General features: G+C 36.3%; 1 protein-coding gene across 2 annotated transcripts in view; it reads left to right on the top strand.

The window, feature by feature from the left end:
* Positions 1 to 21,659, top strand: part of LOC134675061 (alpha-2 adrenergic receptor) — a 683,584-nt gene that overhangs the window by 150,546 nt on the left and 511,379 nt on the right. For both annotated transcript variants that reach the window (XM_063533217.1, XM_063533216.1), the window contains exon 3: positions 16,038 to 17,217. In XM_063533217.1, coding sequence (XP_063389287.1) covers positions 16,681 to 17,217 — 537 coding nt within the window. In that variant the 5' untranslated portion in view covers positions 16,038 to 16,680. The remainder of the gene's footprint in view (positions 1 to 16,037; positions 17,218 to 21,659) is intronic.

Here is a 21,659-nt window from a genome sequence, read left to right as displayed (position 1 = left end):
ATCGGAATGGTTTAATCTGTGGCGCGCTCGGTCGGCTGGGCAGAGTTTCATCAGGAGTGCGCGCTCGAGCGGAGATGGCTAAATTAAGCGGGATTCTGTCTTTTGCGATCTTAACTAAAAATGTTATAAAAGGTTACCGATTTTTAAGATTCATTGTTTTCTACATACATTTAGTATTATTATACCTTTTCATTACTGCGAAAGAGATTATTCTGTTTTAGAAGCGCTGGTGCCCTAGCGGTAAGAGCGTGCGACTTGCAATCCGGAGGTCGCGCGTTCAAACCCCTGCTCGTACCAATGAGTTTTTCGGAACTTATGTACGAAATATCATTTGATATTTACTAGTCGCTTTTCGGTGAAGGAAAACATCGTGAGGAAACCGGACTAATCCCAATAAGGCCTAGTTTCCCCTCTGGGTTGGAAGGTCAGATGGCAGTCGCTTTCGTAAAAACTAGTGCCTACGTCAAATCATGGGATTATTTGTCAAGCAGACCCCAGGCTCCTATGTGAGCCGTGGCAAAATGCCGGGATAACGCGAGGAAGAAGAAGAAGATTATTCTGTTTTTAGTATTTGTTGTTATAGCGGCAACAGAAATACATCATCTGTGAAAATTTCAACTGTCTAGCTATCACGGTTCGTGAGATACAGCCTGGTGACAGACGGACGGACGGACTGACGGACGGACGGACCGACGGACGGACAGCGAAGTCTTAGTAATAGGGTCCCGTTTTACCCTTTGGGTACGGAACCCTAAAAAGGAAAGGAAAAATCTGAACACCGCGAACTAGGATTTTTCGCACACGGTACTGCGACATCTAGTGGGTACTTAGATAACTGAAATTACCTTGGACAATCGTCGTACGTTTGATCGTTGACAAGCAAGTGGTTGGTGGTTGGTTGTGTGGTGGTGGTTGGTATGAACAATCTGACAATAAATGATTACTTACTTACTTCCTTCTAAGCTAACTTTGTACTTTGACTTGAATTGGTAGTAATCGATATTAAACTTTCGTGAGACATATTTTAAATTGTTTATACGACAACGGTTTCACTCACTTGAATTTTTAGTCGCTATTGGCGACATGTTTCGGGCCCGTCGGGGGTCCTTCCTCAGGCTCGAGTGCCCGACGGGCCCGAAACATGTCGCCAATAGCGACTAAAAATTCAAGTGAGTGAAACCGTTGTCGTAAAAACAATTTGAATTGGTAGTGTCATTTTAAACGTCATATTTTTATAGAAACATAGCCACTGCCATACTGACTTAGCTTGGTCCGACGCTGCTTATATTTGGGCAGCATTGCTTTCGCGCTATAAAACTGAGCCGTTTTTGGACAGTCTGCTTACAGCTGATGAAAAATGGATTATGTACAATAATACAAAACGAACCCATCATTGGTTGTCCCCAAACCAACCAGTACCACATGTACCGAAGACGCCAATTCATTGCCGGAAGATCATGCTTTGTGTATGGTGGACTGCTGCTGGTATAGTACACTACGAGTTTCTTCCCGAAGGTCAAACTATTACTGCTAAACTCTACTCGATGCAGCTTGAGCAAGTACACAAATCGTTACTTCAGAAGCAGCCTGGACTAGTTAACCGGAATAAAGTAATATTTTTGCAAGATAACGCTAGGCCACACGTTGCCAAGCTCACTCTGGAAAAAATTAATGATTTAAAATGGGAGTTACTACCCCACCCTCCGTATTCTCCGGATATGTCTCCAACGGATTTTCACCTTTTCTTGGCTTTAGATAATCATGTGATAGATAAAAAATTTCGAAATCAAGTTGAGATCGAAGAGGAGGTTGCCAATTTTTTGCGTTTTTGCACTCGAGCCTGAGGAAGGACCCCCGACGGGCCCGAAACATGTCGCCAATAGCGACTAAAAATTCAAGTGAGTGAAACCGTTGTCGTATAAACAATTTGAATTGGTAGGTCGTATAAACAATTGTCATTTTGAACGTCATATTTTTATAGAAACATAGCCACAGTTTGCCATACAGACTTAGCTTGGTCCGACGCTGCTTATATTTGGGCTAAAAATATTTTTTCAAGCATCCTCGTCACAATAGCTAATCCCTCCTAAACCCCCAAAGTCCCAATTTAATTAGGAATTTTTGGGCTGTTGATTTTGAAAGTCAATTAAGGAGCCCTTTGTAGTTTAAAAACACTTGGTCCATAATTTCCTGGAAAGGGAATTGTTTTTTTCATCGCTCCTGCTTTTGCCGTCTCATGGGGATATGACTTGAAGGCTGTTTTGCTTAACTGAATGGGATTTGAGTTTAAATAATATCTTTTATAACCAACGTGGTACTTAATTTTTACAGAAGTAATAAAATAACAAATAATTTGGTCCAATTATTGTTCCTTTTCTGGGAAGCCAATTCTGAATTACGTTTTGATAAAAATGAAAACATTTTGACATAAAATTATTAGTTTGAGTTGGTCTCGTGGTATTTTTTTGAATCAATAAAATACCTAAACCTACTTGTTGCAACTAGTGCAAAAGTTTGTGTTAGAAAATACTCGGGATTTGGGTGAATCTCGCCTTTTAATAAAAAAAAAATATCACTCATTTTTTGTTTTCAATTCAGTAAAAACTTGTCTTATGATTATGAGATGAGTCAAAATACTTACTTCTCAATATTAATGTCGTAAATCCTTAATGAAATATAATATAAATGAGATATAACTTGCCCTAGTTGCTAAGAGCAGGAAGAAATATAGCGTAGATTGGACCTGGTGATCTGACCCTTGCCCCTCCCTTTTTGGGGGGTAGGCACGGTACGATCTCGAGTTACCTGGCCAAATTAGCTTTGTTTGACCTTAGGAACAATCGTGCCAAGTTGTATCGCCTGAGACAAAAGTGCATACTCACTGCACTTACTTACCCTACGAATACAATTTCAAAAAAATATAAATTTTGAAAGGTTTTATTTCGGAAACTACTAAATCTACAGAGACAATTCTAGTCTCGTATTGTAGCAATAAAAAACGGCCTGAAAAGGTACTATCAAAAACTAGTCCTTTAGGGTTATAATCGCCCAAATCTTAAAAATCTCCGAGAATTTCGCGGTTTTTTCGATTGTTGACCAAGTTGCGTTCGGAGCTCGAGGTCTAAAACTTGAATTATTATACGCTAAATGTATAAAATTACTGTACTATCCGCTCTCTTGATCCCTATAAGTTCTATAACACAATCCGTACTCGCGGATCAGGTCTCCAATTCGCCATATTATTTACGACCGTCAAGTTTCCTGATCGCTTTTGCACCCTTTTTATACCAAAATGTTCTTTTTTACGCAATTTTCTGTGTGACTTATGACACTATGGTTTCAGGCAGCTTAATATCGTCTTAGTAAATGAGATTGTGCCCCACTATCCAAAGTGCCGTTAATATTATTATGTAATCCAAGGTCAGGGATGAAAAATAATAAAGTATAATAAGTAGCTTAGTCGTAACTTGAATTACTTATGATCAAAAGGTATGAGTGAAAAATTATATAAAATGCGCTTATGGTTACACAATATGGTAATGGATATAATAGAAAGTATTTCTCAAGTAATTGAAGCTAAGGTAAGCTAATGAAAAGAGCAACATATTTTTATTTGTTTAAATAAATATATAATTCAGGGCCAAATGAGAATATTGTAATCACTAAATAAAATACAATAAAATAAAAATATAACGTGATATGAGTAAATCTATAAACTGACTATGAATAAAATATAGAACAATCATACACAAAAAACCCAGTCCCACAGCAAGCTCAATGGTTTGTGTTGAGGGTAATTTACGACAATATATAGGTAGATATAGGTATAGGTAGATACCTGTATACAGAAAGAACATTCATAACTTAGGAACATATATTTGTTAAACACACAACTGCCTTTTCCGGGATTCGAACCTTAAGATTAGGCAAAGAGGCCGGTAAAAGAAGATCTGAAGGAAAAAATAGTCATTAAGTACTCCGCCTTTGATTGTACGTCTCAAAAATCAAGGCACCCTTTTATTCTAATTTGAAAAGCGCTTGACCTTTCAAGCCATTAATTGAGACTTCAGAGACCTAAAATGAATTTTAAATTTCGAATTTTAGATATAAACAAAAAAGTTTGAGCCCAAAACGAGAAAATACTGCATTTAACAAGAACTGAACTTATTCCAAACGCTTAACTAACGTTAGTATTTAAAAGACCGGTATATGTTCGGGTGTTAGCCAAGGGTCGATCTTAGGTCCACTGCTGTTTGGCATTATGATCAACGATCTTGAGGAAACCGTTGAACATGCCAAATGTCTACTCTACGCGGACGACCTGAAACTAATACTTGGAGTCAGGAATTTGGCTGACTGTAAAAAATTACAGGACGACATCGATTCTATCTTTCAGTGGAGTACAACTAATGAGCTGCACTTCAATATATCCAAGTGTTCTGTCATGACGTTTAGTCGAGCAAGAAATCCAATACATGCTGACTACAAACTTGGGTCCGAGAGTATGTCTCGAGTCGTAACAGTCAAGGACTTAGGTGTTATCTTTGATGATCATTTGACTTTTCATGACCATATTAAGAAGTTAGCTGCTGAGTGTTTTAAAAGGCTTGGATTTGTTATCAGGAGTGCACGTGACTTCCGAAATCCAAACGTAATCAAGCTCCTGTACACATCACTGGTTCGTAGCAAACTCGAGTCTGCGGCAGTCGTTTGGAACCCTCATGAGATTACCTACGCACTGCTTCTGGAGAGAGTACAAAAAGCGTTTTTAAGGTTTCTATATAAAAAAATGCACGGGTACTATCCCTATCTATATCCTACTAAGTTCTTGCTTGGATCACTTGGCTTTAACTCGCTGGAGGTAAGGCGTAATTACCAATTTTTGACATATATGTGTGGCATATTGAGGGGAAACAGCGACTGTCCCGACTTGGTGTCAAGACTTGTAAGACTTTCGGTACCGTTCGTGCCTAAGAACCTGCTCAGGCCGCGGTGCCCTAGCCTTTTAGCTGTTCCTCTTACGCGTACAGTTTCCTGCAGAAACTCTCCAATAATCCGAGCACTTAGGACGATTAACACGTTCTTGTCATCAGCTCCTGACTGCGATGTATTTACCAGCAGATGGGTGAATGTGTGTCGTGAATGTCTGAAATACTGTGAGAGGATGGATGAATGATACTTTTTGATTTGATTTATTTTCTTTTCTTTTGCTTAATATTGTATTGTTGTTTGACATGAAATTGTATATTACCTAGTAGCACTTTTTAAATCACTTGACATATTTTTAATTTTTATTATTATTTGCATGACTAAATTATAATTCAATAATTATTATGTACTATTTTTGCTACTTGCATGTATAATTTGCCAGCGCTTTGGTGCGAACTGTAATGCTGTGTAAATATATTGTTATAAATAAATAAATGTTTGATCTTTGATTAATTTACGTATAAAATTAAAAAGGGTTCAATCAGAAAACAAACAACTATTAAGATCTAGTTTCACATGTAAGAGCAAAAAGTTGATAATGTATATTTTCTAGTATCGCACTTATTATCGCGCTTATTATGAAATGTGAAACTTGGACTTAACCTAGAGGGACCGAAAACAACTGGAAGCTTTCGAAATGTGCTGTTGGAGGCGTATGGAACACGTATCGTGGGACTTAGTGAATTTGTGTGAGAATGATTGTATAATATTTTATTAATATTTATATTTATTTCGAGGTCACTCTAACCTGACGCACTACTTAGCTCTCCAAGCGTTGAAATACCGGCGCTGCATTTAACAAGCGCTGTTTAATGGACAAACAACTTTACTTTAATGCGTTAAGCATCCGTGAATCTGGGTCAAAATTATCCAAGTATTTATCGAAAAAAATTGGTAAATTGTAAACGGTTGATTATTTCTAAAAACCGTTGTAGCTACTTACAACACAAGCTCTCAATGAGCTTCCGTGGGGCTTAATTAATTTATGTAACAATGACCTTTATTTTATTGAAGTGAAAACTTCTTTAGCGGCGCTGAGCACTTTTTGAGGTGGGGAAAAAATTATAAACTCGAGGCAGACGTCATGTGTAACGGACAATGTTATTCACCAAAGAACTTTAGTCATAATGTATCATAATCAGGTCAATTATTTAAAACTGGACTTTTATAATTTGTATTATTTATATAATTTTCGAGGTCATTGCAACCAGACGCAGTAGCTCTCCAAGCGCTGAAATACCAGCGCTGCATTTAACAAGCGCTGTTTAATGGATCAACAACTTTATTTATAGCACTCGTCATTCGAGAGTTGTTTGCGCTGTTTTTGTGCTCAGTTTCGTGTTTACTTTATGCATTTTAACTATCTGTGATTTAATATAATATATGTTGAAATGATTTAATTTTAATTGCAATTCGATTTGATCATTATTTTAAGTTAACGTAATTTACCAAAAATCTTAATATCAAATTTTTCGGTTTCGAGTTTAATTCAAAAATCTTGATTTAATATTTTACTCCGCCGACAAGAGCATAGCTCTTAAATAGTGATGATGATGATGATGAGACAGATCTATTCATCGAAAATTCATAGAGAAATGAAGCACCAAAAGACACGGCAATAATCGTTAAGCACCCTTTAACGTAAATGATCATTCATTCAGCATTTACCTCACAGATTCTACTTATTTCTGCCAACATTATTCTTTTGTTCCCTTAATTAGCGTTCGTAGTCGGCTAACGCTTTGTGTGGGACAAAATATTTATTTTTCTGACTGTGGCAGCACCTTTGTGTCAAATGACATCATTAAACGCTGTTTAAACATGTATTTTAATTGGATGTTGTCTTTTATGAATGTATGTTACCGTTTCTGGTTGTCGATGTATGAGTATTTAAAATTCGAACAGATTAAAGAGGAAAAGGTGTTTAATTATTTTTACTTTGTGAATAAGGAACATTTAAGGCGCTGGTGGCCTAGCCGTAAGAGCGCGCGACTTGCAATCCGGAGGTCGGGGGTTCAAACCCCAGCTCGTACCACTAAGTTTTTCGGAACTTATTTACGAAATATCATTTGATATTTACCAGTCGCTTTTCCTTGAAGGAAAACATCGTAAGGAAACCGGACTAATACCAATAAGGCCTAGTTTCCCCCCTGGGTTGGAATGTCAGATGGCAGTCGCTTTCGTAAAAACTAGTGCCTATAGTCTATTTTTTATTTTTTTGTGACATTTCATAATATGAAATGTCATTTTATTCTACCGAATAAAAAAATAGTAGCGAAAGTTGGGTATGGCAGAAGAGGCATGAGAGCCAAGTGAATGCAGTGGAAATGAGAGCGTTGAGAAGTGTGTGTGGTGTGAGATTGCAAGATAGAATTAGGAACAGTGTGATAAGGCAAAAGTGTGGACTGGATGTAGATGTAGTGACAAAAATTGAGAAAGGTATGTTGAGATGGTTTGGACATGTGGAAAGAATGACTGAAAGAAGGCTGACAAAGAGAGTGTATGAAGGAGAAGTGGAAGTGGGAGTTGGAAGGGGTAGACCTCGGCGGACTTTCTCTGATCAGATCGGGGAAATCCTGAAGAAAGGCCAGGTCAAGAGCACCCTAAACCGGCGAGCGTGTATGAGGAATGATATGAATGTGAAGGAAGTGAAAGAGGTATGTCAGGATCGTAGCAAGTGGAAAAGCGGTCTCTGCCTACCCCTCCGGGAAATAGGCGTGATTAAATGTATGTATGTATGAATAAAAAAATTGACTTTACGTCTATTCTTGGGATTAGTTGTCAAGCGGACCCCAGGCTCCCACGACCCGTGGCAAAATGCCGGGATAACGCGAGGAAGAAGAATAAGGAACAATTAGAATTGAAGACAAAGTTACTCAACAAAGCGTTAAAACTACAAAGTACAAAAGTCCAAAGCGCTCTTAACAAGCGCCGCGAGTAATGTACCGACAACTTTACTCTTGAATTTGTTTACGCTGTTTCAAACTGTGCATTTAACTACATTAGTGCTTCAATCCTTCGTAATTTAGTTCTTTATTTTAACCTCCTAAGTCCCTGCGTACAATTTTTGTACATATTTTAAAATCTATTTTGAACTTTTATTGTATAAGTAAGGGTTCCAATTTCAAAAACAAAACAATTGCTCTGGGTCTTAGGAGGTTAAAGTTAGTTTCGTAAGATAATTTCTCTTAACAAGATAGGTATTTAAAACATCTCTTCGGACTTAGGTCCTTAGCGCGATACGGTGGATTCGGGTAATTTCGGTCATTGGTTAATCCCGAAAATTATTTAAAATATTTATATACCATATAGTAAAAGTCCCTTTTCAAAATTATTCAAAACATTTTTTTGTATTTTTTTACCTTTTGAAATAATCCGAATACACATGACCATTTTACTTAAAAGAATTTTACAACTTATAACCAAAAAACTAGTAGAAAATACAAACACTGGTTGGTATTGGGTATTTATGTTGTTTCGATTTTGTCATAAATACAGGATGATTTCTGGGTCGTGATCCAGAACCACTTTTTCTGACTCTGTAAATGATCCACATTATCATGTGATAGTATTTGATTAAAAGATAATTACTTTAATTATTCTTTATTTTCAAGTAAAATTAATGTTATACTAAGTAATTATGGTCACCCTATGACTTTTGAAATACGCTGTATCGAAAGCGACAAGACGTCACATTGAGTAGGGTAACCAAATTGTACGCGAAAATGTTTTTTTCCTACTTGTCATCTGGAAAATAATCATCATTATTGGTGATAAACAATAATTAACAACGTCATTAGGCTCATCTTTGGATTCTGTATGATGCCTGGTTCTCTTGCTCCACGACCCCGAAATCAACCTGTATAGGCTGAAATTCAATACATTGTCACCTAAATCACGCAGCTCACATTAATAATACCTAATAACTACCTATAAACACCCCAAACTTTAGCATCTAGGTTTCAACTAACAGCAACTAAACTATGATCTTAAACGCAACCTGCAAACTCTAAACTTTAAAAGCAGTGCACTAAGGTGTATATTCCTTTGACAACTCTTGTTTGCTCCAAACTCCAAACCGAACCCAAATAGCTGTAAGTGTTCCTATTATGGAACCCTTATTCAACTATGCTCGAAACTTCTTCAAAGGTCAAAACTAATCTAATATTGTGCTGGTGTTGTGGCGAGGTTTATACGATAATGTGCTTTAAACGTTCCTCATAAGGTTCAGAATAAATGGGTTTGGGCTGGTTAATAGTTTTTTTCTTTAGGTCTGAAGTCGTAAGATCAGCTGAGTTTCAAAGAGGGAATGCGGGAGTAAAGATATTTTGTACGATTGCCTTTTGAAATGCCTCCCATTCCGTAACCATCTAAATATAAACTAAGGCATTTGGAGCGTTTGATGTTAAATGGAATATTTTGATTATTTGAAGTTATTTGTATCTAGATTACACGGTATCTTCTAAAAGTTTGTATATTTGTGCATGATAGTATTTTTTAATGGATTGCTTTTTCTAAATGTGACAAATAAATTAAATAAGTACTAATAATATTTTAGTGCTCTAATTATCAAAATACAGTCGGCAGCAAAAGTTGCTAAGCGGGCGTGTTGTTCAAACTGATCTTGACGCTTATTATTAAGAGAATAAGAGCGTGTCAAGGTAATTTTAAACACCTCGCCCGCTTAGCAACTTCTGCTGCTGACAGCACATATATTTATGTCTACTCATGGCTCAGCTGTCCATCATAGACATTTTTAGTCGTGATATTTTGACATCGTCCATTGCGACAAAACTGCCAAAACTAAAATAAGGAAAATTTGAGTTCAAATTATGCTAGTAATTATTTTTCAGCCAAACAGTAAACGGTGTATGAATGGTAGAAGGCTCGCTCATTCGTCTTGTGTTGCGCTCCGTGCGTCTGACAGGCTGGATAGCGGGCACGGATATATGAGTGAGGGAGATGCTTTAGTGACGGAGAAAGCGGATAGTTAAAATTAGGGTGGTTTTTGACGCATCATGTAGCTCATGATGAGAAAAACGGACAACTAAAATTAGAGTGGTTTTTGATGCCATCATTCCGTAACAAAAAATCATAAAGTTATTTTATATGCTTGGTTGTATTCTAAGCACACACACACCCACACATACACTTTCACTTTAAATATTACTTTCCAACCAACCAACGCGTTGATTTGGAAAGAGGATGAGCTTTTAGACCGCTATTAATCTGTCTACGACATTTAAATTTAAACCCACGATCTGTTATGAAAGCCGCACGCGTTACCACTCGACTACAAGTATTTGTCGCACAAAAAGCTGCTTCCAGTGCATTCATGTTGACTTCTTGACAATAAAAACATATCCGCTAATCGCTCCGCTTGTTAAACAAACCGCCCCATAACAACAAAAACAAGGAAAATTCTTTTGAAAATAGTATTCCCCGTTATTAGACCTGTCGGGTTTCCTGGCTTATCTACCCGACACGTCGGAAGGGTTAAAGTTAGCGCGCTGGCCACTTTAGGGTTGAGCCGGCCGGAAGCCGGAATTAAACATGCCTTTTTGTGAAAATAAGTAAATAAATATATGTGCCTTTTCGTAAATATAACTTTTTAGAAGAGTTTTGGCCATTTTGTGATATTTCCAGCGATTTTTTCATTAAGATCTAATTTATTTTCTATTAAAACAGGCGTGGTGAACCTTTTAAAACATCATTTAATAACCAAAAGATCTGGGCTGTTCGAATAATAATTTAAATGTATTCACGAGTGCGCAAGGCCGATTCGAACTCATATTTTTGTTTGTTTAAAAATATGTATTTGTGCGAGAATGATGAAGCTACCAAGAAAAGTCTGTAGATATTTTGATAGCCCACGCAGTGCAAGTGTTATTAATATGTCATAATTTCATAGATGTTTGACGTTTAAAATAACACTTGCACTGCGCGGTCCATCAAAATATCTACAGACTTTTCTTGGTCTAACTATAACATCGTCGATATAAAACCGTTGAAATTAGAAATGAAAATGTACTTTATTGATTCACTTAGTACCCATTTTTAGAGTTATAAAATAAATCATATGCACGGGCGAATGATAGCAAAATAACATCACATCAACAACAAAATGTAACCTGAAATTGGCCTCTTGTACATGAAGACTAATTAGATCTTACAATTAATTTATGTCAAGTTCAACTAAAATATATTTTAAAATTGATTCAGTTTGCTATGGTTGGTTTCTATTTAAGTATCTGCCGTATTCGAACTTCAAAATATTCACAAGAGACGACATGTACTAGATCCATTCTAGATACGTTATAGTTTAGATATCAACTAGTTCTCTTTTGCAGCGCAATTCGGGCAACCAATGTCACTTTTACGTTAGATAGAGTAAGATGTCTATTAGATGTGAATTAGGTCTCTAAGTCATATGCTGTGGAAATCGTTCAAGAGTATCTCCAGAATCGCGCAAATGTCATTTGACAGGTTAGATCTTAAACATATCGTTATCGTATCTTGGTGATGTCTAAAAGATGTCTATTTCATAATCCGAATCGGGCCCTATGTATCTGTCTTTGGAAGATATCAAGTAGTATCGTCGCCCACACTGTTAACTGTATCGCATCGATGGACCTTATGCCTTTTGTAATAAGGTCCACCGACGATACAGTTAGGAGCATTGCTGTTTGTATACCCACAACACAAGCTATATATTTTAGAGATATGTGCAAATGCTGATTTGTCTGATATTTTTATTAAAAATATTATTACATCCTTAATTTTTCGAGTAACTTCCATAAAAATCTTTATTCTGTGACATATAAACCTTAACAACGTAACTTAGTAACGCAATTTCAGATTCAGATTCAGCCAACTAAGCCCAGTGAAATTGAGGGAACCTGAACCCTCGGGGCCTTAACAACGTTGCCTTCGTAACAGACAAATATCCGACACAAATCTACATCCTTTGATCATCTGGGCAAGTTTCCATGCCTAGTACCAAACCAGGCAGGGACATTCTAAACGCTCAGGTTCCACGTCTCTGACCACAGAAATACCTAACAGTTACCCTAGATATTTGAAACAATTTCAATCGAATAGGCATCAATAGTTAAACCTAGAAACCCTCATCAATCTAAATTATACCTTATCTCATATATAACATGGTCCATATTTCAAGCGCACAACTTCAGCAAAACAGGAGATGATATAGCGATTTCTAAGCTTTACAAATATAGATTCTATCGCATGCTTATAAGAAACAAATTAGAATGCTCAGTCCCAGGCGGAAAACTACAACCTTCTATAAAATATTAGCATTTCGTATTAAGGAAACCGGGCTCTATTTCAGGGGTGGAGGGTTGATTTCTGATTAAGGAAGTGTTGATCAAAAGTAGCACCACAGATTAGTAGTTTGGAAGTCGACATGTGGTATTTAGGTTCGGTCAAGCGAGAAAGGCCGGGCGATGCTAATTTCGAGATTCCTACGTATGCATGTGTGTACGTCGTTAAGACGTCTGCATATGTATGAGTTATGTGATGATATTATATGGGCTTGACTAGGCAAAGGGAAGCATGGGGAATAAGCAAATGCATAAGGAATTTGTTATAATCTTGGTTAGTTACGGTTTTAGAGGAAATCTGGAATATTTTGGCGATGAAAGATCAAACGAGAATTGCATTTTGGATGATAATAGACCTTATTTGAACATTACCAGATTTGTACTAAAGCTATAGTTACATAGTTATTAGTAATTAGATTAAATATAGTAGGTATGATAGCATATTATATCATATTATTTTCAGGGATTTCCAATCTTGAAATATTTTACGGTTCAAAAACTTTCCTTTGCTTTCATTCCTTTGTTTCTTAGTTTTGATGAGACCTATTGATGAAAATATGTAGTATTTAACAAATTATTAAATTAGAATTGGCCTCTATGACACTGACAGTGTTATGTTTACATTAGTTTATACTCTGAGTCTAGATAATCTAATTTTAAAGATCCTTTATCCGAAAATGATACGTGTATCTATGTTAAATTATAATTCAATCCTTATAATCCGATATCAAAATATAATAATAGTGATTAAGACATGAAACATGAGTATATTATGAGTCACAAATTAGTCTAATGATTTCTTTTGTTATCACTTTCTGAGACGAACACAATGGGGCTTTCTCGCTATTTGTGTATGAAAAGAAAGAATATTAACTATCGCTATTACGATATGAAATAAGAAAAATGTTGTCGACCCCTTTGGTCATTTTCTTGCACACTGAATGCCAGACGGAGTTGTCTATTTTTTATCATATTTCATTTTAACAAGAAAGAAATATTGTGCTTGAATCTTTATATTTTTAAGGACAATTTGACTCGCTTTGATCTCATTTCAATCATACACAATGTTCTAAAATATGTTGTGAAAGATTTTTACTGCGGCAAAAAATAAGATAAGATTTTTACTGGGATTTTTTTATTGATAATTTTAACAAATGCAAATTTGTGTATCAAAGCTTTGTTACGCTTTTACGCTTTATTTTAGCTAAATGATTGTAATTTTAATGTTTAATGACATTTTGAAAAAGAGGTCTTAAAGGGTCTTAGAGGTCTTATAAAATAATAAGCAGTAGGCTGTATTTTAGTACCATATTTAGGAGTCTGTCTTTGCATAGCTTAACAATGAGTAAAAGTATGTAACAACAGTTAACAAAATAAATATCTAAATAACTTTATAGGGTTGTCATTGATTAATAAAAATCATTTTAATGATTTAGTTTTACTTTTTAGTCCTGCTTTACGATTATAATATCTCAATTGTAGATCACTTAGATAACACTATCCATTCTGCTCAGTCTCTAGGTTCCACCCTATATAAAGATAAATTATGGCCTCTACCACAGAATAAATAATAGTACTAGGTACAGAAGATTCACTCTCTAACAAAACGCGTCTGTCAAGGTCAGCACAGATATGGCCGCTAGGTGGCGACAGCGCCACGCGCGGCTTATGGCAAACCCCAAAATTGGGGTCGAGCGGATGTACTTTCAGCTACCTGTAGCAAAGCGACGAAATCGCGGAGTGAGACACGCCTGCCTCTACCTAGAAGCGATCAGACTTAGAGAGCACCAATACATAAAGAAGTTAAACATAAGCGAGTACTTACTTATTGTTAAATAAATGATAAAATAGCCAAGATGGCGGTGGAAGTCCATCTAGACAATCGACTCATCGTCATCATCGCAGTTTCCGAAGATTAATATCCTCAATTAAAAACTTGTATCATTAATACAAAACTTCACAAACTTATCGGAACTTGAAACAAGAAATGAATAACAATAAATGAAAGTCGGCTCATTCTTTCGTAATTATGCTACCAGGATTTCGATTTCTAATGAGTTTGACTTTCGATAAAAATTTCGATAAGAGTCAGGAGTGAAACGTGATTTTATCTGGAACCAATCTTAGTTCAGAAATTTCAATTTGTGAAATGCCGAAAATTATTTTTGATGTTTGTCTAGTTGACCGAGCTAAGCCAAGGTGTATTCGGATTGTAATATTAGGTTGTAAATTGGATCGGGATTTGTTATTGATATGATCTGTTAGAGTCAAACGTGACATTTCTTCAAACACAAATGTCACTTTTGACACTGACTAACATCTACGAGTATAACATATCCAAATTACATTAATAACACTGATTTAAACTTTCACGATTTTTAAACATTATTAAATTGCACAACGGGACTTAATCGCGTATTTAAGTTCTAAGATTTACCTCCGAGACCACGGGGATAACGCCGTCCTCGAAACGTCGCAGGTAAATCTTAAAACTTAAATGTGACGTTCCACGGCAAAAGGTACCTTATGGCGGTTGGCGCTTACGTCGCATAGCGCCGCAATAATATTTGAGCGGCGTTAATAATAGCGCAAGCGCCATCCGCCATAAGGTACATTTACCCGTGCGACGTCATCGTCACAAATACGCGATCAAGTCACATTAATAACCTTATAATACAAACAGAATACGAATAGATATTAATTTTCCTAACATATTTAGCAATTCTAAATATAGCAGGATACGCACCCTTGTCACTGAAATCAGTTTGTCCAGACCAATTTGTTTAAGAGAACAGTTTAATTAAGTCGAGTTAACAATGCGACAAGCTTAGTAAAATCCAGACCTTTTTGTTTTTTGTTTTCATACGCTTTTTTGCCGCATTTGAAAGAAACGGAACCCCAAAAAGTATCAGAGAAGAGACAAAAAGTATTTTTTAAAGATACGAAGTGTTGCGGCAGTATAAATTCAGATTTGCAAGTAATTTCGTGACGTTCGCCTTTTTCTCTCGGTAACTAGGTCTCGAATAAATGAATATTTCTCGTAATCATTTTCGAAGGGAAAAATACGATTTTTCGCCTTTGTTATCGGATTCTTCTGTACTTTTTTTTTATTGACACGGTTCGGTAAGGGAGTATCCTTTGTAGACGTTGTGTCGTTTGACCTGTTGGTGACGCTTCTTTAGTTTTTAAATTGTAACCTATTTGGTTTTCTTTTTTATATTTTTTGCCTATATTTTTATATCGTCAGATTTTGATAACATTTAGTCTCCTCAATTTGGGTGGAGAAAATACAAAATTCAAGTTTGAATTAAATTGACTTTAACCACATACCAGTTTCTGTTTATTTGTACTGTTATTATCTTTTATTGAAATAGTACATATTTCAGTATATATTTTATAATTTAATTTGTTTTCATTTGTCTGTAATTTAAAAATATATTTTAGACGTTATCAGTTTTCCTATAAACATTGTAGGTAAAGCTACTAATCATTCTCGAAAGGAAAGTTTCTTATTATCATTATTCCAAAATGGCTTCTCGAAACGATGTTTCGGAACAAAACAAAGTTTACTTTAATCCAGCTATAAATTAACTTAGCGATAAAACTCAGTGTACGCCGGCCCTTAATCGTTTATCTTGAGAATTTTCACATAATAACCTATAATGAAATTGTTATTAACGTGTCAAATCACTCTCCTTGTTACAGGACGCCTGACAATAGAGAAAATTACAGTTCTTAACGCCGAGGACAAGCACGCAATATTTCATTACCACACAATCGATGGCTGAGTGAGACGCGCCGCAGAAGATGTGACCAAAATGGCCGCTTGACTTTTAAACAAAATGGCCGATTTAAACAAATTTTGGGATCGCAGAAAGTTGAAGAGCGCGCGATGACGTCACGAAGATCCTTCGACTGTATAAAGTAACTTTTTTAATTTAGGGCTGATAGACTTAGGGCTTGTTTGAGTGTGCTCTCCGTCGCGAGTGTATATTTTTATTATTTTTTGCGCGTCTATTTTTTTTTTACGGGATTTTTGTGTTCGTTTCGGTGTTAAAGCAATATTAGATAAGGTAACGCTTGTTTATTCGTTTTGTAAATAAAAATTTAGCGTTCACATGTGTTAGTGCTAGAAACGATTGTAAAATCACGCGTAGTTCGGAAAAAAACGGGTATAAAATAACGCTGTAAATATAAATAAAACGGTTAGTTAAAATAATATTCCGTTCCTATAGGCAATAAATTAATTTTCACCTCTGAATTTCAACGGGGCCAAAACAATCAATTCTAATCGGGTAGATAGTTCAAATTCAAAAAGCTGGCGTCGCCAAGGAGAAAGAAATCCAAGATGGCGGCGGTTAATGTGACGGCTCTCGTTGCGAAAACCACTGTCCCGACGGACCTGAACGGAACTTTCTTCAACTCGACCTATTTGGTCGCGACGGGGATCAGTCAAGAAGACTTCCTGGCGTTACAGATGTCAAACGCGACAGAGAACGCGACGTCAAACGAGTCCCTCGGCCATGTGGTGCTGCAGAACTGGTATCCAAGTGGCTACAGTCCGTTTCACATAATTTTAGCATCAGTGGTTGTGACAGTGTTGATGATAATGGTGGTGGTAGGGAATATGCTAGTTATTATAGCGATAGTGACAGAGAAAGCGTTGAAGAACATACAGAATTGGTTTATCGCGTCATTGGCCGTGTCGGACTTTTTTCTGGGACTGATAATAATGCCGTTTTCGTTGGCGAACGAGCTGATGGGGTACTGGATCTTCGGGTTCTGGTGGTGCGAGATCCACTCGGCCATGGATGTGTTGTTGTGCACGGCGTCCATCATGAATTTGTGCCTCATCTCGCTGGATCGCTACTGGAGTATCACACAGGTGAGTTTAGTTTTATTTTTATTTGACACACAAAAGGGTATGAGTTTCTCATAAAAATTCGAATGTGGCCACTTTTGATGTCAACCAAAATAAACTATTAATTATATTGCCGCCATGATTGTTTTCGAATTTAACTACAAAGTAAAACTATTCAATTCTCTTCGTTTATTAATTTTTAAGACAACAGTGATCTCATTTTTGTTAGTATTGCGTATAAAATAAGACTTAAAAACCATAATCAGCAATAAAAAAATGAAAGACGACGAAACGAATCAAACAAAAAAGCGAAACAGTTAAATATTATGTTGAAACAAGATTTGTATGCTTAGAATTATCTTCAAAATTATTATTTCAAAAAGATTTAAATTCAAAAAGTATCATTCTTGTAGTATTTATAAGCTCATTCCATGACGTTCAAAATAGGTACTAATTATGTCAGTAGAACGTGTCGCAACATTTTTTTTTCAACAAACTATTTGTCACAACTCAATAATAACAAGAAATAGCCCATCCACCTAGTTACAGCCAATCATCCATTGAATTCAAATATCTGTCTTGGAAAAGAGTTATAGCCACACAATGTTAAATGGCGAAGACAATCGGCGACGTCGTAAATCATTTAAACAGCATTAATGATTAATAATTGTTGTCATTGCTTAGCGAGCATTTGTTTCTGTAACCAGGATAAAATCTTCTTGTTGAAACACACATTTCAAATATGAGTTAAGCAAAATGTGAGACTCAACTCAAATTGACATTGGACCAAGAAATTTTACAGGAGGAATACTGGAATATCAGCCACACACCAACTATATAATCCGTTTAGTTCTAATTTTGTGCATACACAAATATATTTCAATTTCAATACAGTCTTTGTAAGCTATAAAGTCAGTTAGATTTTTATTTTTTTTCACATTTTTTTTATTCTTGAGAATTCGATAATATTTGGTAGATAGATAGTGTTCCCTATTCTATAGAATATCCATGCAATTTACGGTATGCCCCAAAAACTCTTCCTCTGAGTTACTAAAAGTACGATATTTTCGTAACCCAACTGAAAATAATTTATATTTTTGCCACAAATGGTTTTCCTTCCTTATTTATTCCGGCCAGAATAAGAATCAAAATTACCAAGTCCTGACGAAAGAAAAATTGACAACTTTTAAGGGGGCCCACAGATTATCAGTTCGTCGGACGATATCAGGCTGTCAGTTGTTAGGAACTGTCAAAATTTTGTTCTAACTGACAGTACGGCTACCATCAGTTTGACATTGACGTTAACGCTATCGTGAACGTAATTTACTTTCTATGCATCTCGCTCGTACTGACATATTAGTGCGAAAGAGATATATAGAAAGTAAATTACGTTCACGAAGCGTTTATGTCAATGCCAAACTGATGGTAGCCGTACAGGCAGATACCGTCCGGCAGACTGGTAATCAGGGGGCCCCTTAAAACAATTGCCTCCATTACTAAATAATTAAAAATAGATCAGTTCACACTTAAACTGGTTTCCCAGACCTGATTCACTCTGCGTCGATGGAAATTACACACCATCATTAATGATTCCGATGACTGTGACGTCATAATAGCTGTCATTATAATGACGACTAGTTGTGGGTAAACGGTCTGCAAACTCGCTTGATGTCTCATTGTCATCTTATCTAATGTATAATTTTCTACCTATTAAGAGGGTAGTGGACTAATGATTCTTCATACAAACACAGTTCCCATTTTCCTTTAAATATAACAGACGCCGTTATACGTACAGGCAAAACAAAGCATAAACTGTTGAAAGTATGATGAAATACCTACATATATTATCAATATAATCATATTCTTAAAATTTTCTAGCGTTCCACTAAGAAGGGATCTTTAAAAATTAAACATAAAATGTGTTGTACTTATATACATAGAAAACACCCCTTAAGAACAAATATTTGTGTTCATCGCACAAATAAATGCCCTTACCGGGATTCGAATCTAGGCCCATCGGCTTCACAGGCAGGGTCACTAGGCCAGACTAGTCGACGAAATTGGCCAAATGTTGCTCTTTCTATAGTACCTATAGGATCTCTAGTAACCTGCTTTGTGTACCGTTGCATCTAAGATTGCGATGTCCACGACCAACTTCCTCATAAAAGACGCCCCCAAAACTAGCTAATTTACACCAAAAATACCCTTAATACCATAATAATAAGACCGACGACAGCTGCATTACCGCAAAGAACATTGCAATTTAACATTACCACAATATATACATCTACAACAATATATATCAGTCTTTAATACTTTGTAATAGAGCGCAGCTAACCGCATTTAAGCATCATGAATATTGCACTACAACCTTTGCAGTTCTGGTATTCGAAATTCGTCTTTATTTAGTTTGAAATAAAGGTGTTGAAATGTGAGTTTTGGGTGTATATTGTAAACAAGGGAGTTGGTTATTCGGCTGTCCTGTATAAAAACCTAGTAAGTGCTTCGGACAACATTTTTATATCGCGTACCTAGTACACTGCTGTAATCTGGTGAGGACTTACTAATGCCCGTACAATGAGTCACTGACAGTATCCACACTGACATATATTATACGTCAACGTCTACATAATTGACTTTCTTTAAGTAGGTACATCTCGCTCGCACTAATATGTCAGTACGAGCGAGATGCATAGAAAGTAAGTTACGTTCACACTAGCTTTGTATGTCAGTGCCAAACTGGTGGTAGCCACATAGAGTTAGACCAAGTCAAGTCCGCAACGATTTAGGTAGGTAGCATAGCACACTAGCAAGATTAGATTAGATTTATTTGCATAATATCTATAGCATTAGTAGAGACCAACCCAAGTCTGCAACGATTTTGATAGCACACGCAGTGCAAGTGTTATTTTAAACGTCAAACTTCTATAAATTATGTGACGTAGGTATAAATAACACTTGCTAAACTGTTTAGGTGGGTACAAATAAGATAAAAACGAATTTGTAGAAATTTGTCCCTTACCAGGTTTTGATATAGGACAGTCGTGTTGCCTAATGAACACCGCGGAATTAACTTGTCTCGAAAATATGCTGACACTGAAATTGGACAGCTGGGAAACTATTCATCTTCTGCTCTTTTCTGGCACGAGTGAGGGAGATAGATAGTCTTGTTTTTGTGCGTAAATATTTTTTTAAATACTTGCATAGCTCGCAAGAGCGAGAGGCAACTAGTATCTTAGAAGTGGAAAGTAATAGGTATAAATAAATAAATAAATAAATATTAGGGGACATCTTACACAGATCAACCTAGCCCCAAACTAAGCAAAGCTTGTACTATGGCTGCTAGGCGACGATATACATACTTATATAGATAAATACATACTTATATACATAGTCAGGAACAAATATTAGTGTTCATCACACAAATAAATGCCCTTACTGGGATTCGAACTCAGGACCATCGGCTTAGCAGACAGGGTCACTATCCACTAGGCCAGACCGGTCGTCAGTATATAAGTAGATAGGCTTGAATCAACCATCATTATGATTGAAATGAAAAAAAAACCGGACAAGTGCGAGTCGGACTCGCCCACCAAGGGTTACGTACTTTTTAGTATATGTTGTTATAGCGGCAACAGAAATACATCATCTGTGAAAATTTCAACTGTCTAGCTATCACGGTTCGTGAGATACAGCCTAAAATTAAAATTTTGTCGGCTACTGCACAAAGTATACAGCCATGGCGAGACTAACAAAAGCACCCTGAATAATCATGTTTAACATACAGCCTAATAACAGGGTAAACAATAAGTGCATTGCAGGGAGGTTTTCGAATTATACTGAGCAACTTTTACTATGGGACCAACCCCGAAATCGCGAAGATAAAACGGGTTGCACTCCGGGAGTGCTGGCAGAAGTGGAAACTCAATGACATTGTAACTCAAAATATCAACAACATCGCCATCTAGTGCAAAATGTCTGCAGCACTATGTATAAGTGAGGTTAACGCCATCTAGCGTTATTTCGACGCATTACTTGAAACCCCTAAGCACATCACTGATAGTACTCGAGTTATGTCGTTTACCATCCAAAAAGTGCACAACGCCGCTAAAGAAGTTTGCACTTCAAAAAATTTATCCTTCCATAGAAAATGGAGCAGCTATATAAAATGTAACAGCCAAATTTTTCTTTGCACTTATTTTTTTGCGACTCTGTATATGTATTACAAATATTAATATACGTATTATTATTTGTAAGTTACAGCATTAATTACCCCCGCGGCTAAACAAGCACATAGTTGAAATACAAGTAACTTATTAACCGAAATTGTTCGCCATTACTTCCTCAAATAGGAGGTGTGAACGCGTTTACTGTTAAATTTGCTTTGAACGCTTCTCACGATCAAAAGGAAGTGAAGAACGGTTAAATATTTATTTAAAAACCACTTATGGGAGTGTAATAATTTG

Source organism: Cydia fagiglandana, chromosome 21 (genome assembly GCF_963556715.1).
Source record: "Cydia fagiglandana chromosome 21, ilCydFagi1.1, whole genome shotgun sequence".
NCBI classification, from domain to species: Eukaryota; Metazoa; Arthropoda; class Insecta; order Lepidoptera; family Tortricidae; genus Cydia; species Cydia fagiglandana.
Note: the sequence above shows the minus strand (reverse complement) of the source record. Positions and strands in the feature narration are given on the sequence as shown.